Source organism: Thamnophis sirtalis, unplaced genomic scaffold, assembly GCF_051295495.1.
Source record: "Thamnophis sirtalis isolate CommonGarterSnake01/CBP01778 unplaced genomic scaffold, rThaSir2_p1.2 scaffold_3, whole genome shotgun sequence".
Lineage (NCBI taxonomy): Eukaryota > Metazoa > Chordata > Lepidosauria > Squamata > Natricidae > Thamnophis > Thamnophis sirtalis.
This window is the reverse complement of record NW_028261383.1, coordinates 56,207,871-56,229,266: the sequence shown is the minus strand read 5'-3', so window position 1 is coordinate 56,229,266 and position 21,396 is coordinate 56,207,871. Positions and strand designations below refer to the sequence as shown.

Below are 21,396 nucleotides of genomic sequence, written 5' to 3'. Positions count from 1 at the left end.
ATCATCACTGTCTTTTTTGCTCAGAGAATTGTCCCAAGCTCTATAAAAATGCATTTATTTTTCCTTTCCAAAATCATCACTATCCTGGCTCCACTTGATATCTGAGTCTTGATTGTGGAACTTGGTAAATGTCACAACATGCTATGGCAGTTTCAGAGTTTGATGACTCACTGGCATAACACAGCCCACAGAAACATGCCTTAATGTATGCATGAATCTAACTGTTAGGTGTAGATTTACAAATCACAGAGGAATATTCTGCCCCCAGAGATGAGGAAAGTGCCCAGGCTCCTGGTCTTTTGAAAAGGAGTCAAAACATGGCTCTGGAACCCCGCCTGAGGAGCCCAAAGGAACAAGCAGCATGTGGCTCTCCTTGGTGCCCAGAGAGCCTTCCTTTTATCTTTTCACCTGATTTTTCTTAACAGGGTTTAATTATTCTTACCTCCCTCTAAAAATATTTTTTAAATTTTAATTCTAACATTTTAATTTTTATATACTGTTTTTGTATTCTGAGATTTTATGGTACACCACCACCCAGAGTCTCTCTTTGAGGGAGATAGATGGTTCAGAAATACAAAAAGAAGATAAAGTATATACATATATCTGTATGTGTGTGTACACACACACACACACATACATATACATGTACATATACATACACAGTATATACAGGTAGTTCTCATGTAATAATTACCCCATACAATAACAGTTCATAATGATGGCAAATAACTTTATGACCAACTCTTACATTAACAATTTTTGCAGGTCTATAAAGCAAAATAAAGCTGAATATAATCATAAACTGTCATAAATCATAAATCACTTAGCAACTGCTTCTCTTAACAATTGGCTTGATGGTCCCAATGGTGGTCGCTGAATAAGGGCTGCCTGTATGTGTGTGTCTGTGTGTATGAATATATGCTTCGTTGCATATATTTAACAAATAATTTTTTGTACCAAAATTTTCCTTTTTTGGTTATAGGGAGATTTTGATTAACAGCATAATGAATCAAGCTAACAGGGATAAAACATTAAAAATGTGCAAATGTGGTTTTGAAGTACTTCACTTTGATGAATATTCATAGAAGACACTTTTCAATCTGGCCTTCCTTCCCCTAAAAAGGAAGCGGTGGTTTTGCTTTGCAGTGCCTCATTTGTGAAGGCTAAGCACATGTTTTTAGCTACTGGAACTAAATACTGCCAGATGAAGCCCCAGAAGCACAGTGAAATTCCTCATTGTGGCAAATCACCTCACCTCCATGCCTGATTGAGGCAAAACATGGCTGCCTCACAGGGGCCTAATATCTCTATACATTAAAAATATTTTTTTGCATGAGAGTAAGTGGGTAATATTTCCTTTGAATTATTTAAAATCATGTTTTGAAAATAAAAAAAGAAACATCAAAGAAGAAACAGGGTTATTTTCCTGTTGCTCAAAACATAGAAAATGGAATTGCAATTATTTCCCATTAAGCTGTGGTTATTTTAGCTAGCAGTTGTATGATTATGCAATGTCACACGGGGGATATTCAAACTGTGCTCACAGGCTTTATGATTTCTAAATTTAAGGGAGGGTAAGAGAGGGAGGGAAAGAGAATCTGAGTGTAAGCTTGGTACATTTAATGCTTTGCAAAATGATTTAGCTGGAGCCTGATAAATATGCATCATAAAAACCTGGTGCCAATAGATACAAATCCCAAGATTCCATTCCATTCTAGTATTGTCATGAAAAAAGAACCAAAAATAGATGAGGCAGAGTGACTGCAGCTTCTAACTACTGCAGTATTGAAGATGCTATATTTAAAGCAAAATAAAGAAGCAGACTTTTAAGCTGACCAAAATAAATAAATATAGGTTCTAATAGGAGATAATATATGAAAGTCAGGGTTGAACTGTGAAATTTTTAATGCTCTGTGAGCTTGGTTCTTTGCTAGCAGATATTTCATTACCCAGTAGATAACATCATTAACTGCTAGTGAGTGTGGGGTTTGTTTTCTGTTTATATACAATAGCTTGCCCCATCAGTGTTGGAGGGTGGGTTGATTTCTCTTTGGTACATTAGGGTATTATTTTCAGATTGTTTTCTGATCTTAATTGCTATTTATCTGGGTGTTACTTGCTGAAGAGGTCTTTTGGTTTTCTTCTAGCTTTTTGTTGTCTCTTTTATAAATATGCTTTAGTTCTATGGCTGTTGGTGGGTGATTTGTTTGAATGCCAAGCTTCCAGGAATTCCCTAGTATTTTTGGATTTAGTTTGTTCCAGGATGCTTACAATTGAAACTATGGTTGAATATGGCATGTGAATCTGACCATGAAGAAATTTTCATAATAATAGCAATAGCAGTAGACTTATATACCGCTTCATAGGCCTTTCAGGCCTCTCTAAGCGGTTTACAGAGAGTCAGCATATTGCCCCCAACAATCTGGGTCCTCATTTTACCCACCTCGGAAGGATGGAAGGCTGAGTCAACCCTGAGCCAGTGAGATTTGAACCGCTGAACTGCTGATCTAGCAGTAGCCTGCAGTGCTGCATTTAACCACTGCGCCACCTTGGCTCTTGGCTAATGTCTTCTGACTGCTAGTTGGTGTTCATGGTTGTACCCTACTTGTCTTCTGCCTGTCTGTCCTACAGAGTAGCTCTTATAGTTTTTACATTGTATGTTGTACACTCCTGTTATTTCTTGGACTACTACATACTATTGGTTTACTTAAAATCTTTTGGATGGCTTTAATTGGTTTGTATGCTATGGTGATTCTGTATGCTTGTAATAGTGTGTTGGTTGTTTCTTAGATGCTTTTGATGTATGTTACTGTTACCCTTTTCATAGTTTGTGTTGGTTATCCTGCAGTGGGTCAAATGATCAAGCACTTTTTGATAAAGTTACACAAGGTATACAATTTGTTGGACGATTTGTATAGGCATCTATACAAAACTTCCTTTTTTCAAAAGTTTTTTTTTCTTTTGAAGAACTATCAAGGAAAAAAACCACATCCACAATCACTGCCAGGACAAACTACTATATATAATCAGGAAGCAAACATTACACTCATTAGCTCTGATGATGTTACCTTTAGTTGGCTAATGAAACATCTGCAAGCAACAAGCAAGTTCAGTCAGCACCAAGGACTCTACAGTAAACATATGCCCTGTGTGTCTTCCATATCTGTAGAAAGAAACTGTTTAGAGGCTTTATCAAGCCACAGTTAACCTTACTATTGAACTGCAAATAGTAAAACAGTGATCTCTGTTCATAATTAAGATATTTACACAATGATGCAATAGCTATTTTTTCCTAGAATTAACAATGATTTGGGGGTACTCTTTTTCAGTTTCAAGGAATAACTAACATCTCTTCCTCTCAGATCTCATCACTCTTCTGTAATTTCCAGCAGCTCCAACATTTCTTGTATGTTGGAAATCTGTTTGACCACTCTGATTTGAAAACTGCATATGAAGTTTTGTACTTCAAAATTAGTTAAATCATAGCAGTACCCATTCTGCAAAAATAGAGATAGAGCATACTTTGTCCATATTCTTTTATTGCTCAAAAAGATGATATGTCAACAGATTAAAATAAGCACCTGTAATGTGCATACCTAGCTGGCTGCCTCATGTTATAAAATGTTTTTAAAGCAAGAAAAAATAATGCCAAAGACTTCAATTTTGATTTGTTTGCTAGTCATTCAGATGCTCCAATCAGGCTTATTGCTATTCTCCAAATGTAGTGTCATGGAGTTTGGCTCTGAGATTCAGTCTTAATTATCCCATTAGTTCTTCTTTTATTTACTAAACCCCAAATTTAAGTAGAGTTTGGTAATGTTGGGGCTGAAGTTGGCAGAATCATAAACGTGAGACAGAGACTCCCAATTCCCAACATTGAAAAAAGAGCAGCCAAATATTTACTGACTAGAAATGGGAGATGTAAATCCCCAAAACCATGTAGCACCTACCACATTCTGTGGTAGCCAGATCTTCATGGATATGATCTAGTCATGCCAAATCTAAGGCTTTTTTCTTTTGAAGAACATGCAATTGAGTGTTGTGGAGCAGCATTTGCCAGCCTTTTCAGATTGGTGGCACGGCATAGGGGGATGGGGAAAGAGGGCATGGTTTTGTCCAAGGGGCAAGTGGAGCCGTGTGCACTGATTCCTGCGAGTAGGGATCCTCCTGTGAGTGGGGCTGCAAGCACTGGCACCCACAGCTGTGCACACAATGGCCTGGTTGCAAATAGACCATGACCCAGTAGTGGACCACAGTCCACAGGTTGGGGCCCCCTGTTCTGGAGAGCCCACAATTAGTATCGTGCCTGAGGTGTGGTCTGATAGGACATTTAGAAGCAATATTTTTATTTATATATTTAATTTATACACTGCCCATCTCGCTATCAAATCTTAAAGAAATAGGCAAATTGGGCCATGAAAAATGAACAAAGAGTTTATTTGATCTTTTATCCGTTAAATGTTCCACAAATAATAAGTGATATTTATGCTTTGTGTCATTCCATTCTACTTTTCTTCTTTTTATTTGAGTCAATAACACAAATATAATATGATATTATATGTGTTACATGCACTCTCTCTGCCTGTCTACCAAGGTCATTATCTTTTCATTTGCCTTCCTGCTAAACTAAGGGGTTTGTAAATGTAACTTCATGTTTAATGTACATTATTTATTTGAGTTTTCATTTCTTCATATACAGAAAAAAACAACCAGAATAATTCCACCAAAGTGAAGGCAAAGGAAAAAAAAATCTTTACTTTCTGCATGAAATATCATAAAGTGTCAAAACTTTCTGGTTTCAAAGAATTCCACACAGATTGCAGACCTATCTCTAGAGGTGCCATTTTTTTAAAAAAAGATTTTTTTGACTAAATGAATATATCAGCATTATTAAGCAGTTTTGCATAAAATTTTTATATTATTTTTTCATTGTGAAGATACTGAACATTCCATAAAGACATTATTATTAATAATACCTCGGCATTCATCTGTATATTCCTATTAGAAATACAGAATGTTACAGCTTCATACATATACTTTTTATGCCATCCAAATGGCTGGTGGCATGTTTGTCATTGAAAATTAATATCCAGCTCTCTAAATTATTTATAAAGAGCAGGATTATGGCCTCAAGCTCTTCCTGTTCAAGATTTCAAAGTAGATGCACAATTCTCAACTGACAACAAATCCTATGGGTGTTTTTATATTTTACGGAAATTTCCAGTGCAACAAGTGTGATAGGAAACATTAACACCAAACTTTCAAAGAACAGAATCTATTGATTTGTGACCTCCTAGGCAAGAGTTAATCATTAGAATTAGCTTAAATATTAATCACAGATTCCGAGACATGAATATACAATATATAATTTATGTACCTTTCAGTTTCACTGCTATCTTTTAACATCCTACATAATCATTTGTAAGATAAACCTGGAGAGAATGTGGACATATGTTTGAGAAACAAATCCTTATATAGACAAGAGTTTTTGTTTGTTTGTTTGTTTGTTTGTTTGTAGTGCCTTTGAGTCAGTTGATTTCTTGTGATTGCCTGGATACATTTTTCTAAGCAACATTTTCAGAAGTGATGTGTCCTAGTCACCTTCTTCCTAGTTCTGAGAAAGAATGACTGGCCCAAAGTGACCAACTGGGTTTGTGTCTAAGGTGGGACTACAACTCATGGTCTTCCAGTATTTAGACTAATACCTTAACCATGGTGGCTCAGTGGCTAAGATGCTGGGCTTTTCAGCAGAAGGTCGGCAGTTCAGTGATTCAAATCCCTAACACCACGTAATAGAGTAAGCTCCCATTACTTGTCCCAGCTTCTGCCAACCGAGCAATTGGAAAGCACATTAGAATGATGTAGATAAATAGGGAATACTTTGGTAAGAAGTGCTCCATGCACCTTTGGCCACATGACCAGGGAGATGTATTTGGATAGCTGGCTCTTCGGCTTAGAAATGGAGGTGAGCACTGCCCTCTAGAGCCAGAAATGACTAGCATGCATGTGCAGGGAAACCTTTACCTTTACCTTAACCACTACACCAAACTGGCTCTTTTATCCATGACTTTATTTGTTATTAACTCAAAGGAAATTCTTATCATAAGGAAGAAATGTATTTACTACAAAGAGACAGCTTTTCAAAATCATTAAAAATGCTATTGCAGCTATCTAATCAGTTAAAAGCTTAAAATACAAAGTCTTTATCAGGAACTATGAAATTTTTGGAAAGTAATTCTTCAAGTTGAGCTTGATCCAGGGAACCTAGAGAGACATATCCATGTGGTTTTCTTGGAATTACTGTTTATTTATTTAATTTATGGTTTAAATTTGTAAAGTCACCTCAGAGTGATACTGAGTACCATCCAAAGTGGATTGTCATTGTAGAGATGGTTTGCCCTTGCTATCTCTGAGATGCTTTTAGAACTTCCCAATTTATCTCTCATTCATGAAATTTTCTGGTCATCTCCGGTCCACATACTAAATTTTGCTTAGCTTCCAAATGCAAACAAAGCCAGGTACTTATCTGTAGGTATTTTATGAAATATGATTTTTTTTAAAAATAAGAACTGTACAGCCCATAATAGTTACAATAAGTTTTTTTAAAAAAAAATAAAGAGTATTAAGATCTAATCCTGAAATGTTGGCAAACACACATTTAAATAAAAATGCATTTATGTAAGCTTTTTATTTAAATATGATATAAAAAGAATTACCTTACTATGTTACTCCCAAGTAATTTTGCCATATTTGTGATGTGCTTTTTCAACCTTCTGCAGATGTTCACTATGTGCTACATAGATATATTGTTAATTTATTTCCAATATTTAACCATTTTGATGAATTAACATATATGTGTGTGTGTGTTTGTGTGTGTGTTTCCAGCATAACTCTTGAACATCTAGACAAATTTCAACCAACCTTGATACACAGATAACTTACTCTCTGAAAACAAGTACTGTGTGGGTAAGCCCCCCCCAACACCCCTTGGTGTGTGTGTTCTGTTATGATACAGCCTGTTGCGCATTAAAATAGCTTCTACTGTATTGCCGTAAAATGGCTTCTAATGTACAGCGCAGTGGAGTTGCCATGGTAACAGCTTCACAGTACTCCACAGGGTGGGAGTCCCTCTGGTAAGGGGAAAATCCAACATTAGAAATTGCGTTTGGTCCAGACATTTTCCTTCTACAAATAAATACCCTGTCAACTCCGGGTTATCAACTAGTAGTAAATAAAAAGGGACCTGAATTTCTAAATCATAGGGCTTACTCAAATATGCTACCCAATGTGGTAAAAGAAAAACCCTTCCATACTTAATATTCCAGGAATAAGGGGACTGAAGAGTTGTATCCTGCATAAAGAGTGTTGTTACGCCTTCCATTAAATAGTTGTTTAAGATAAAGTATTTTTAAGGAGAAAGAAATAGTAATCTTAATTCAGCATGAGAAACATTTCTGCACATATAAAATTTAAGACTGAATGATGCATTAATCATTCTTTTTTTTTTTTTTTGGTACCAGATTTAAAAAAAAAAAACTTGGGATCTTTGTCATTCTTTCTGTGAACTTGTGGATCACATCCATATTTAAAGCATCTATTCCTAATTCATTCCTTGATGATATAGCAAAAATTAATCTGCAACATGAATAATAAATGCTTATTTTTTAAAAAACTGAAAGTTCTTCCACTGAATTTGTTCACACGTTAAATTATTAACTAAACATTTCCTCTGCATCAATGTTGACATTACATACTCATTAGTAAATAGTCTCATACTTAATTACTATAAAAATTGTTCCAAAATACCATAGTCTCTTCCTTAAATAATCCTAACTGTATTTGAAAAGCTGATAAAATTGCCGATTTCCTTTGTGAAGATATTTTCCGGCTTCATTTAAATATTTGCTGTTGTATTTTTCTGAACTTCTATCAGTGTTCTTACATGTTCTTTAAAATAAATGCTTATTCTGTTGTTTCTGTAAGTCACAGAATGTTTTATGATCTCAGAGTTTCAGGGCATGTTGGATAAATACCATTCAAAGCATTACTCACTCAAGAATGAAAAAGAAAAGCAAACTACATTTTTACCTCTATTTCCTTAGAATAAGTCTACAACAGTATTGATTTCCTTAAGGAAATTGCTCTGAAAACATTGTTTTGTTTGTTCATTGGGAGAAGCAAAACTCTTGTATGTAGCAAAGCTACTTTGCATGGTTTCAAGGTTTAGTTTTTTATATTTGCTCCAACAAACATTTGCTTCAACATTCTCTATTATTTTGGAATAGATACCTGAAGATATCTAGTTTTAAGGTTTTTTTAAAAGTACCTGGAAATAATTATTTTGAAGAACTTATTTTCATTTGTACATGCAAATATATCATATTAAACATAAACATGAATATATAGCTAATAACTATTTAAATAATTATTAATATATTTACTAAGATGTATTTCTATAAAAAATATCTTCACAGAATTCAAAACACACATACACACAGACACATAGATAGATATGTGTAGATCAGAGGTGGATTCCTACTAGTTCGCACCTATTCAGTAGAACCAGTTCGTCAAATCTACCAAACCGGTTAGAAGAGGTTCCACCAGTGGACCCAGAAAGCAGGCCACACCTACAGAAGAGGTTCCAAAATATTTTGAAAAACAAACCACTGGTCCTTGGATATGATTATTCTACACTATCATGCTCATATTTATAAAACTCAGTGCCTCTGTGAAAGGTAAGGATGATTACTGCATTTGTGGTGCAATCAGAACATTGCGTGTGTTGAAGTAGTTTTAACTCAAACCAAAGATGCCTTTTAAAAAACAAGTTTACACCATATTCTTATGCATGCCAGTGCTGTGTGTGAGGTAATTTAAAGTGGTTCTGACAAGTGTCGTCAGCATCTTCATATCCAGTCACATGGGCGGCAAGCCACTCCTATCCGGTCACATGGGTGGCAAGCCACTCCCACAAAGGAGGCCACACCCACAGAGTAGGTTCGAACAATTTTTGAAACCCACCCACCACTGGTGTAGATGATAAATATGATATAGATAAATATAGATAGAGCCACATTCACTAACTATTGGATTCTTTTCTAAGAAAGTTTTAAAATTAATGCTTGGAAATTTTCTGTTGTTGAATTAAAACTAAATATTGTACATATGAATAGTTGAATCAATCAATAAATGAATGTCTCAGAACTTCTCTATGGATGATAGACTCAATTATGATAAAAAATAAATATTATATTGTCATCTCTAAATCTCAATGATCAAAGCATGAAAAATGTTGAAATTATCTTCCTTACTTGACTTCTGCAGATTAATGGTGCTCTGAAGAACATAGGGGAAACACAGAATCCCTCCCTATACAATAGGTAACTGAAATCAGCTTGTCAAATTAACATCTTAATTTAAAGTGGTTTTTTTTAAAAGATAGGTTAATAAAGTTTTCATGTTTTTCATTTTAAAGAATTAAGACTGCCATTTCATTCTAACAAATTGTAGAGAAAATCTACAGTAAGGGAAACAATAATGTCCTATGTTTAATTTATTAACATGGAAGGGAAAATAATTAGTTATACTGGCCGTATCACTGATTTTGAACTAAAGAAGAGAGTGGTAGCCACAGGCAGCCAGGCTGTCTTTTTACTGTCAGCCTACTATAGGTATCCAAAAAAAGGACAGGACAGGACAGGACAGGATAGGAAAGAAAAGGAAAGGAAATAGAAAATTGAACAAATAACTAAATAGAGTTAAGGCATCAACCTAGAAAAAGGACTTCCGCCTTAGCCACAAAGCCAGCTGATACAAGCCTTGGACCAGTCATTGATTCTTAAACCTAAGAAGAAAACAATGTCAACTACTTCTGAAGACTTGGTTAGAAAACTGCAGGGACTTGTCCAGGCAGTCAGTAAAAGTCATCACTAACTTGATAAGATGACGACAAAAAGAAAAGGAAAAAAGATTAAAAATTACAGATGATTTACTTGTTTCCTTTTATCATAGTTATGGAAATGATGAGCTGCATAGCTCAAGATTCGGTAGAATGGAGTGTCATAAGTAGGAGTGCTAAGAGCTATGTTTTTAGTTCCACAATGTATACATTGACAAATGGTTTCATGGTACCTTTTCGACAGGCACATTCTTAAATATGTTGTTGCTATAGCAACTGCTACTTTATGCAGTTTCTCAGAGGTGTACAGCACTTTGCTGGTGAAATACACATTAGCTTGTTAATCAAGCAATGCTGTACATGGCAGGAAAAGGAAGATAATCCTTTTGTTTTAAAAAACACTCAGTAGGCAGAGTGCTCACTTGCTAATGTGGCTTTATTTAAATGGTACCTTATGCAAACAGAAACTACCCCATTTATATTTCCTCAGTGCCTTAAAATGTGTACATTTGATGGTAAAATAATATGCTCCTAAATTGAACTGGGCCATCCTGATCCCAGTATTTATTTGAAAGGAAAAGGCTCCCTCGAAATGCACACACGTACACACACACACACACACACACACACTGACACAAAGTGGATTTAGCAAGAAATGGACTTAAGCATTTCCCATTTCCCAAAGGAAAAGATGGCAGAGTCAAACATCCATAATACAATCATAAAAACAAAGTTTTGTTTAGGGGCAAATGTTTCACATTTACATCTTTCCATAAAATTATATTTCCATAAAATTATACCAAAAAATGATGAGCCTTGGTGACACAATGGTTAGAGTGCAGTACTGTAGGCTACTTCTGCTGATTGTCAGCTGCCTGCAATTTGGCAGTTCAAATCCCACCAGGCTCAAGGTTGACTCAGCCTTCCATCCTTCAGAGGTGAGTAAAATGAGGACCCAGATCATTGGGGCCAATAGGCTGACTCTGTAAACTGTTTAGAGGGGGGTGTAAATCACTGTAAAGTGGTATATAAGTCTAAGTGCTATTGCTATACTCATTTATAATGTAAATGATAAGATATGAATAATACTGTTCATGTGACAATGAGAGTTTAGTAGTCTATAAACCAGAAGACACTTAATAGACTTCACAGTTAGCTATATTGACAGCTTCTTCAATTAGTTATTAAGGAGTTGAATAACATGGCAATGATCCATGAAAGTTTAAAAATTTATTTAAGGTGCCAAAGAAGAATTTGAATGCACATGGCAGAATCATGGTCTGCTCTAATAATTTCTCATTGACTGCATACAAAGAAAGCTTAGAAGGGAAATAAGACTCAGTAGCCATACATTAGTCAATGCTCAGTTCTCAAACCTTGCTACTCTTTGTAGCACATAAACAGCAAACTATGATCTTGCAGATGTAGAATAGCAGGCAGAACTGGGGAGGTGGAGTTAAGTGCATGATTAACTTATAGTTGTTATGCTTCCACAAACGGTCCAACTTCTGCTGAATTCTGTTGACCCTTATCTGGCAACAATTTAATGTTGAATTTTAATTGACTAGATTCTTTCTATAGGCTTGAATAAATCTCCTTTGCTGCAATTTAACAGATGAGGCTGCTCCTTTGCACCTGACAGTATGTATCATTTCTACCGAAACTGTTTTTTCAAGATGCCCACTTTTTAAATTACAAAATCCTTTTATTTTTATTTTTTGCTACAATACATTGCTTGCAGATGTATTTGCTTGCTTGTCTATATATTTACATATTCTGATATTTTTCACAATTTCTTCATACTTAAAAATAAATATAAATAGCACAATAAAATACACACTAGGTAAGATTTCAGCAAATATTTTTCCGTGCTTTTTATAAATTAATTACCACTAATATGGCATTCCAACAAAAAGCCCTATAAAAAGGATGACTTGAATGTATGTGCTCTCTCCTTAGGGAATATATGATGATAATATTACTTCTTCTACTCACTTAATTATGAATTCCTGCTTTAATTGAAAGTACAAAGAGTCATCAAAATAGTATGTTTCATAAGGCAGCAAAATTTTCTTAATATCCCATATGTTGATATTGCACTTAATAAACATTTATTTCAGTTTTGGTTTTTCCTACATAATAGGAGTTATATATGGTCCAATCATGATAAAGGTCATGATTACAGCAGCTTTTAAACAGGATAAATCTACAAAAAAAAAAAAACCCCCTCCTTTTACAGAGTATTGAAGCATGCACCTTGGTGTGATTTTATCCTAAGACTGAGTTCTTTTTCATTGTTGACATTCAGAAAACATCTTCAGAAATAACTTGCAAAGATACATTTGTCTAAGAGCTGCAGAAGATTAAAAAGAAAATCCTAGGAAACCCATTCCAATGGTTTTCTAAGTAATTCTCAATCTCTCCAGGCTTTCTCTCTGGCTATTGTGAAATTACAATATGGGCTAGAAACACATTCTGTGTTCTGGTCTGTTTCCACCAGGGTATCATATATTAAGACTTAAGTCCCATGGTATTCGATAAGAGATTTAAGGTCACACTTAAGGTAATTCCCAGACAGTGTCAAAAGGATAAGGATAGGAAGATTGATCTGGAAGAGTACCAGCCTCTTTTCAGATTCTAAACCAGATTTTCAGTGAATTAATCTTCCCTAAAAATAAAAAAATCAGTAGAACAGAACATTATTGACAGAAGTTTAGAAATAGTTTCTGTGATACTTTGGAGCCATGGTGGCAAAGTGGTTAGAGTGCAGTATTGCAGGCTGCTTCTGCTGACTGCCAGCTGACTGCAATTTGAAGTTCAAATCTCACCAAGCTCAAGGTTGACTCAGTCTTCCATCCTTCCGAGGTGGGTAAAATGATGACCCAAATTGTTAGGGGGAATATGCTGACTCTGTAAACTGCTTAGAGAGGTTAGTGCTATTGCTATTGCTATATCTTATGTTTATCTGAATATATTTTGACACATACTATTTTATATATTGGAAAGTTAAAAAAAATAAAATCTGTCTTGGAAAGACCAATGTTTCAGTATAGATTGGTCAGATGTTAAGGCCACTATAAGGAGTTTAGATTTAGTACTAGACAATCTCAGAAAAGTATGAAGAAAAAAAAAAGAAAAAAAAGAGGTAGTTATTTTTCATTGCAAAAGAATATAAACTGCATCCTTGAATATTTTACTGTATAATTAATACAATATATTATGTATATTGTATATTATTAATTTTTATGCTGCAACTGAGATCTGTTTCAGATTTATTCATTTGACTTATCAAGATAGATAACTATTAATCTATGCCTCTACATAAATGTGTTTGTGTCTTTGTGTGTTCTTGTATGTACATGTACGTACACATGATATTAATTGAGAAATACAGCCCAACTACCTAGGGTTGTGGTTGCTTCCTGTAGCCTGTAGAATATATAAAATGTGTCCCTGACAAGATATATTTTTCTGCATAAAAGTATTCTAGGTAAAATCGCCTTTAGTCTTTTACTACTTTTCATATTTCATGACAAATATACATATTCCAGAAGCCTCCAAAGAATAGAAATAAATAAAAATGAAAAGAAAGTTTTCCAGAAAAGAAGATTCCAAAAAATAATTTCAATAATTTTGTGTTAATCACTTGAATAATTTGCTGCAGGGCTTGGTGAATTCACATACCTACTCCCTTTCTCATTTTACAATTCTAATATTTTGTTTCAATTTGGTTTATTGATTTCATTCTGCTCTGTTTGACCTTACAGGGGCCATTTGTGCTCTTTTCAAGTGCCACTTGGTATTGATTCTGCATCAGCCTATAGTTTCTATAATTGGTCTAACACTTGTTGGGAGTTGACTTTGCTTCTGAACGAGACACTCACAAATATGGAGAGAATTTAAAATAGCTTTGTATTCAAGACCAATTATATTGGTAATATTATCATGAGCGTCTTGTTTGTAAAACATCACTTTTCTAGACAGGTGAGTTAATAAGCTGTGATACATTATGGTGCTTCTCTGGGAAGCAAATGACACACAAGGAATGTCAGTTGTCCTGACAACAGAACATATAATAGTATATCTGAATAGTTGAGGTTGTTATTAAAATATTGTGATGCACTTGCTACAGAACAGCTAGCATTATACTTCAATCTATGATTAATGTTTAATTCTCCTTAAATTATTGGCTGGTGCTTATTAATGAATGAATGTTATTAATGAATAACAATGGACCATCATTATCCTTATGAACCACTTCATAAGTAGACACTGAACAAACAACATCTAGCCACAATAGCACTCTCTTTCCATCCAGAGTATCATTTTTCATTTGTGTATTTCCTCCTCCTCCTCAATGAATCCTTAGTTTTTCATGTGATGATAAAATATAAATTTGGACTATGTAATTCATAATCATGACCACATTTTAAAACCCTATTATTCTTGAAATCATATTTACTACCTTACAATCATATCATATTTAATATGATTTAATATGATTCATATAATATTAAATTGAAACTAAGATACTATGCTATATTTAAGTGTAGGTGTAGAACAATCACCATTGTCAATAAGACATAATATACCACCACCACATATAATAACTATAAGAATTATTTGTGTTTAATTGCTTTAGCACCCAAAGATCCTACGGTTTTCTGATAAGAGATGTCAGTAGTTCAATATCAAATTAAATATAACAGAACATAAAGGACAATCCTGGCAAGAGATAATCCTGGAAAGTGAGGGAATAATTCCAGTTATAATAATGTCTGAAAGTTTCCACATATATGCTGTCTTCAATGAATTGGTAACTCTCTATGGATTCATACAGACATACACAAACATAAACAAACACAGATAGTATGTATTTACTTATGCCTGTATTAATGGTGTGTTATATTTTTAAAATTCTGTGACTTGGTCTTGGATCATAAATAAATAAACAGTTAAGTTCTATAAGTTCAACAAAACCACCCTGCCAAATCCAGTAATAATTTAATATTGTCTGAAGCTTGTTGCATTTTTATTAAATTAAATAGCACAAAATGGACAATTAAAAGGCAATTTTGGCTGTGGTCCATATACTGAGGTTGCTGTCAAAATTTTGGAATCAACTATTAACAAGAAAATTGGCCAAAAGCAATCAACAGCTTTCAGAGCCATTGTTTTAAAAGCCTCATTAAAGTTACAAAAATGTGACTCAAAAATGTACCATTATAAACTTCCAATAGTATATAATTCAAAATTTCTTTGTAAGTTTCATGCCAATTAATAGGGTAATGATCATATTGGCAGTTTTTCTCTTTTCATAAATAGTATCTATTCTACCCCAAAGTGACAAAGATGAAGTTAGATAAAAGGCTTAGCCATGTGTAATCTTAAAAAGATTATACATGGCTATTGTTAAAAAAATATTAATTTCTTCCCAAGTAACCTTTGACTAAACATTATATAGTTATATTTGACAGAAAAACAATCTGTATTTGGAATTATTTTATACTTTGTTCTAACTATTGTTAAGATTAAAAATATTCTTCATTGTTACTGTTTCATTTTAGGGGCAAATAATTTATCATTCTTTCTCTCTGTTGCCCATATCTTCATTTTATGCAATTCAATGAATATTCAGTATCATATACATAGTAAGGATTAAGTTCTAATTTAGGAAACAGAAAAGATTTATGTAGATCTGGTATAGGTTTCATTACATACATAGCTGCTTAATTTTATTTTCCAAATATTTTTGTTTAGATTTTTTTCCATAAAGCATTTTTAAAAATACAACCTTTAATAATAATGCATTAAAATCAGTCCAGACTGTTATTTTACCTACACTATTAAAAAAGGGAAAAAAAGGAAAAGGAAGCATGGAAAAGAAAAGAAGAAAGGAAAGAGAGAGAAGAGAAGGGAAGAGAAAAAAGAGAAAAGAAAAGAAAAAGAAAAGAAAAGAACCACAATTCTTTTTAAGCAAAATCTTGGGGTAAAGGACATTTTTTCCTTATAATATTTGACAGTGTTATTGAAGCTTGGCCAGAAAATGCATGTTGAAGTCAAAAAGATATGCACTCAAATAAACTGCATAAGTGCAAATTAAGAGATAATTATATTGCTTTTGAAGCAGAGATCAGTGCATTTAAGAAGAGGGTCATTTGTGACCCCGTGACACGGGTTAATTTGAACAACATATGCTTTGCTTCTGTTGGTACCTTTCTACGAGATGCTCATCACACAATCCGTAGAATTAGAGTTGCTGGGATAAGAGAATATTCAATGAACTGACTGCAAAATAGATTTTGGTTAGCTACCCAATGATACTTTATAATTCTGTGCACAAAATGAACAATACCAATGTTGTGCAAAGCAGTTGCACAATTTTCTCTTGCTGAGATAGAACAAACTCATTGCACAGTAGATACCCTCTCCAACATTTCTAATTGGATCTGGAGGCTGACAAGAGAAACAAAATTAGCAAGTTAATCTTATATAAAAGAAGAGAAGAAGATTAACATTAACTAGGGACATTAAGCAAGGTAGTAATTATCTAAATGCACAGTAACAGACATGGAGTTGTATTTAATGCTGCTTGTCAAGAGTGGAAATCATTAGGAGAATAGCTTTTTCTTTTAAAACATGCTTAAGAGTATTGGAATGACCTTCAGAAGTAATTTGGAAGACCTCTAGGAAATATAAGGCACAATAGATTAAGTGATATTGGATGAGGTTCACTGTACTTTTTTAAAGGAGGCTATCTCATTTCCTAGTTTTGGCCCCAATAGATATTGGTGGGGTTTTGAATGGTTTCATGGTCCTCACTGAAAAGACTCCAATTCTATTTAATTTAAATTAGGAAATGTAGGAAACAGTATGATTTTCATTACCTACATTTTGTTATTTAATATTAGTAGTGAATCAGTGAGATACTCTCTAGATAGATAGATGAGAGAGAGAGAGAGAGAGAGAGAGAGAGAGAGAGAGAGAGAGAGAGAGAGAGAGAGAGAGAGAGAGGCAGAGAGAGGGGGGAGGGAGGGAGGGAGGGAGGGAGAGAGAGAGAGAGAGAGAGAGAGAGAGAGAGAGAGAGAAACAGAGGTGGGATTCAAACTTTTTACTACTGGTTCTGTGGATGTAGCTTGGTGGGTGTGGCATGGCTTGGTGGGTGTGGCTTGGTGGATGTGGCAAGGGAAGGATCCTGCAAAATCTCCATTTCCACCCCACTCCAGGGGAAGGATACTGCAAAATCCCTATTCCCTCCTTACCGCACCAACCTGCTTTCCAGCTCTGTTCTCCTGTGCAGGGCAACAAAAAAAGACCAGTCAATCAGCTGGGACTCAGAAGGCAGCTAGTAGATTGAGGGCAGGGCATATATATACATATGTGCATTACACATACACACATGTGCATGTGTATATAAACACACACATCTCTGAATGTAAAGCATAGGGAGAAAGCCTTCAAATATATATGTATGGTATAAAGTGAATGGTACCCTTCATATTTATGGCTATACTTAGAAGATGACATTTTCCTTCTACATGTTAGTGTTGTACTTGTATGTACATACTCATAGAATGCATTACACTGAATATATAACATCTACTGGGAGCTACATCAATCCCAATTCAGATTTGGGAATATAAAATACTTTAATATAGTTGTTAGGAATATAATCTAATGGTTGGGTTGGCAATATATAAATCATGTAACAATGCTATACCTGTTTCTTTAAATCATACTGTAAAATGTGATTGGTTGCTGTTTTCCTCAATCGGCCATAAGAGGGAGCCAGAATGACTGTTACCTCTCTGTTTGTTAGTTGCTGGGCTGATCTGATCTGAGTGTTGTGGAAGCTGGCTGTTAGAAAGTGCCATGAGCTATTGTAAGTTTTGCAACTGCTAGCAAACTTTGATTACCGAACTGATTGTATGATACTGGACTATGTTATTTGGATTATCCCTTAACTGAAAGACATTGATGACTGACTGTCTTATCCATGTATGACTTGGACTGTTTGATGGACTCTGATACCTCTATTTCCACGAAAGTAAAAGCCTATTTAAACTGCAGTGTCTCTGGATGCTGGTTTGTGTGTTCTCCAACACAACTCTCACAATACTTCACTGAACGTACTCGCTCTCCCAATGGGAAGCTTACCTAACAACAGTCCTTGGTTTTATTACTTAAAATTCATCACAAAATAAGGAGTGAGAAGAATGACACAAACCCATATTCAGATATATCATATGCAAATTTTGCAGAGAAAAACTGCTAAGACAATTGAATTCAACAATGACATATGGTTGGTCATGGTTCTATTTGGACTCTGCCTGGTCCTGGTTCTATCTGGTTCTCCATATATTTTGATTACCTGGACATTTATTTATTGATAACCATTTATTAATTTATTTAATACCTTTCTAATGCAAACATTTGTTTGAAGTTGCCATAGTTATAGTAAAAAATATTATGATTGGCAATATTTTTTCACTGGATCCAAGTATTACTACTGTTTTTATCTGAGTAAAATCCCAAGAATAGCTAAACAGTCTTGGAATGCCATTGGCATAATCTGAGATAATCATAACTGAACCTTCTTCTTTTTTATTAAATTCATAAGTGCAACACAATATTTTTTTCAATGAAGAGGTGGCTGGATGTTGATAGTTATTGTTAAGTATACTTGGTACATATTAATAAGTTTGATTCCGTATGATTTCAGGAATGACCGTTAATATTTACTTCATAGTTGAAGAATTGATACCATAGCAAGAAACAATCTTTTGCTCTCACTTTGTCTGAACTGAAAAACATGGACCCTAGCAAAATATTTTTTGACAGACATTAAGAATAAGTAAGCTGATTAAGCTATACACTGCATTTCATATTGCAATGATTACTACATTCCAGTTGTGGCTGATAACAGTTACAACCATCGAATTAATGGATTAAGTGATTCTTGTGATTTATTTACCACTTTAATAGCAATAGCAATATAGCAATAGCAGTAGACTTATATACCGCTTCATAGGCCTTTCAGGCCTCTCTAAGCGGTTTACAAAGAGTCAGCATATTGCCCCCAACAATCTGGGTCCTCATTTTACCCACCTCGGAAGGATGGAAGGCTGAGTCAACCCTGAGCCGGTGAGATTTGAACCGCTGACCTGCTGATCTAGCAGTAGCCTGCAGTGCTGCATTTAACCACTGCGCCACCTTGGCTCTTTATCAATCACTATCATCATAACCTTCACCTAACTACAGGAAAAACAACATCAGCAACTTTATGTATAGCTGAAGCACTTACCAATCATTTTTCCCCATATCCAGAAGGTGGTTTTCAACACTCGTATTTTAAAATGTAATGGTTTTATAAATTACTTGATTTTCACCTACCTTTTCAGCTGCTTGGGAAGTGCAAAAAAATATTGGAATGAAGGCAAGCCATACTATACATGTAGTGTACATAGTGAATCCAATGGGTTTGGCTTCATTAAAATTCTCTGGGACACCCCGAGTCTTGATGGCATAAACAGTGCATGTAACCATTAGTAGAATGCTATACCCCAAAGAGCATATTATTTGTAGATCCGTAATGTCACATTTGAGAACGCCTCTGGCTTGATCTGGCTCCATAGATTTATGTTCATCATAATCTATAATACTGTTTGGTGGATCAACAGCAAACCAAATGAAAACTCCAAGTAGTTGTACTGATATCAAACTTGATGTGATTGCTAATTGTGATGTTGGGCTAATAAGCCTGGGAGCTGTCACTGATTTTTTACCTTGTTCAAATATGCGATAGATACGGTTTGTTTTAGTCAACAGAGCGGCATAGCTTATGCACATTCCCAATCCCAGGAAGATGCGCCGGAAAGAACACACGGCAACATCTGGCTTGGCAATCATCAAGAAAGTGATGATATAACACAGAAATATTCCTGTCAATAAAACATAGCTAAGTTCCCTTCCAGAAGCCCTCACAATGGGAGTATCATTATATCGAATGAAGGTTGCCATGACGAATATGGTGGCAATAATTCCAAGCATGGCGAGAAAGACTGGGATGACCGCCCAGGGTGAATGCCACTCCAACTTTACAATAGGGATAGGGCTACATCCTGTGCGATTCTCATTTGGCCGTTGACTGTAGGAGCACAGCTTGCAGCTCACTTCGTCAAACTGGTATTGGTAACCATCACACAGTTCACACTGCCAGCAGCAGCTCATCCCTTTCATAATCCTTTTTCGTTCTCCTGGTTTACAGGGAAGACTGCAGACTGAAGAAGGGGTTTTCTTCACTCCTTTGCCCCACTGCATTTCATCCACCTAAGAGTAAAAGAACATAGAATAAATGAGACTGCTTATCCGGAAGTGACTATCAAGTGGATTGGTTAGTTGATTAACAAAGAGAAATGAACATGAATATATTGGATTAAAAAAGAGATGGTAACAGCCAGGAAGAAAATGAGAACTGTTGCTGAGGGAGTAAGAAATAAAAATAAAAACTCCACAAAGAAGCAAATACTAAAGGAAATAAAGGTTATTACCATAGGGAAATAGCATGAAAATAGTTTCGATGGAAACCCACATAATTGGAACAATGCATTTTCTCCTATTAGCATAGCATTTCTTGCATTATTCTTCCCTTGTGACCAAAGAACAAACCCTTGGATAGCCAGCATAATCGTTTAGAACGTGAAAAGTCCATTTTTGCAGAATTTGCTTGAAGTGTGGCCATAGTTTAATGAACAAGGGAAGCCTGAATAATCATGGCTCTTAAAGCTTTCTTGAAAGAGGCCTTTATTTTTTCTTTTCAAATCCTGAATTATTTGTTTCCCAACACTGATGCCTTGAGTCACCTATGTGCGAGGTGGGCAGCTACATAAATTTATTTAATAAATAATTAAAATTGGAAGCACGTTTTGATGTATGCATGTACAGTGATCTAGGTTCACACTGATTTTTAGGAATCCTGATCCACGTTGTGTCCTCCCCCCCCCGCCACACACTGGAAAGATGTGAATAACAGTAAAATGGCTGAATTGCCCAATCCCTTATCTATATTAAACATACTATTTCAACATGGTTATTTCAAGCAAGCCTGTCAAGGATTTTCATTTTATTTTTAAACAAAGATCTCCAATTAGAAAAGCTGCTGCCTGTACTAGTCCCCGGAAGAATGAAAACTGATCCAAATTTTTAATCTTTCTTTTCCTGAAGTGCCCTACTATATGTTAAATAATGAGTTTCATTGAGGTCCATTTACCGACGCTGCAGATTTACATTGAGTGACATTGAAAAGATGATTGATAGACATCCAAATTTCCTCGGAAGTCACAATGGACTGAACATTCTGTTTCAGAATAAGGATTTATTTGTCTTTGTACGTGCAGATTTTTTTTCCCTAAGTCACATTATAATACAGTCTGGCTATGCTAACAGAGACAATGACTAGAACAAAAATTGCTTTGTTCTTTTCTACATAAATTGGC

The 21,396-nt window shown here is 35.0% G+C and overlaps 1 protein-coding gene across 2 annotated transcripts in view; it reads right to left on the bottom strand.

Annotated features, from left to right (window-relative positions):
* GRM7 (glutamate metabotropic receptor 7) overlaps positions 1-21,396 on the bottom strand; it is a 466,740-nt gene that overhangs the window by 71,561 nt on the left and 373,783 nt on the right. For both annotated transcript variants that reach the window (XM_087708909.1, XM_087708910.1), the window contains exon 8: positions 19,295-20,230. In XM_087708909.1, coding sequence (XP_087565035.1) covers positions 19,295-20,230 — 936 coding nt within the window. The remainder of the gene's footprint in view (positions 1-19,294; positions 20,231-21,396) is intronic.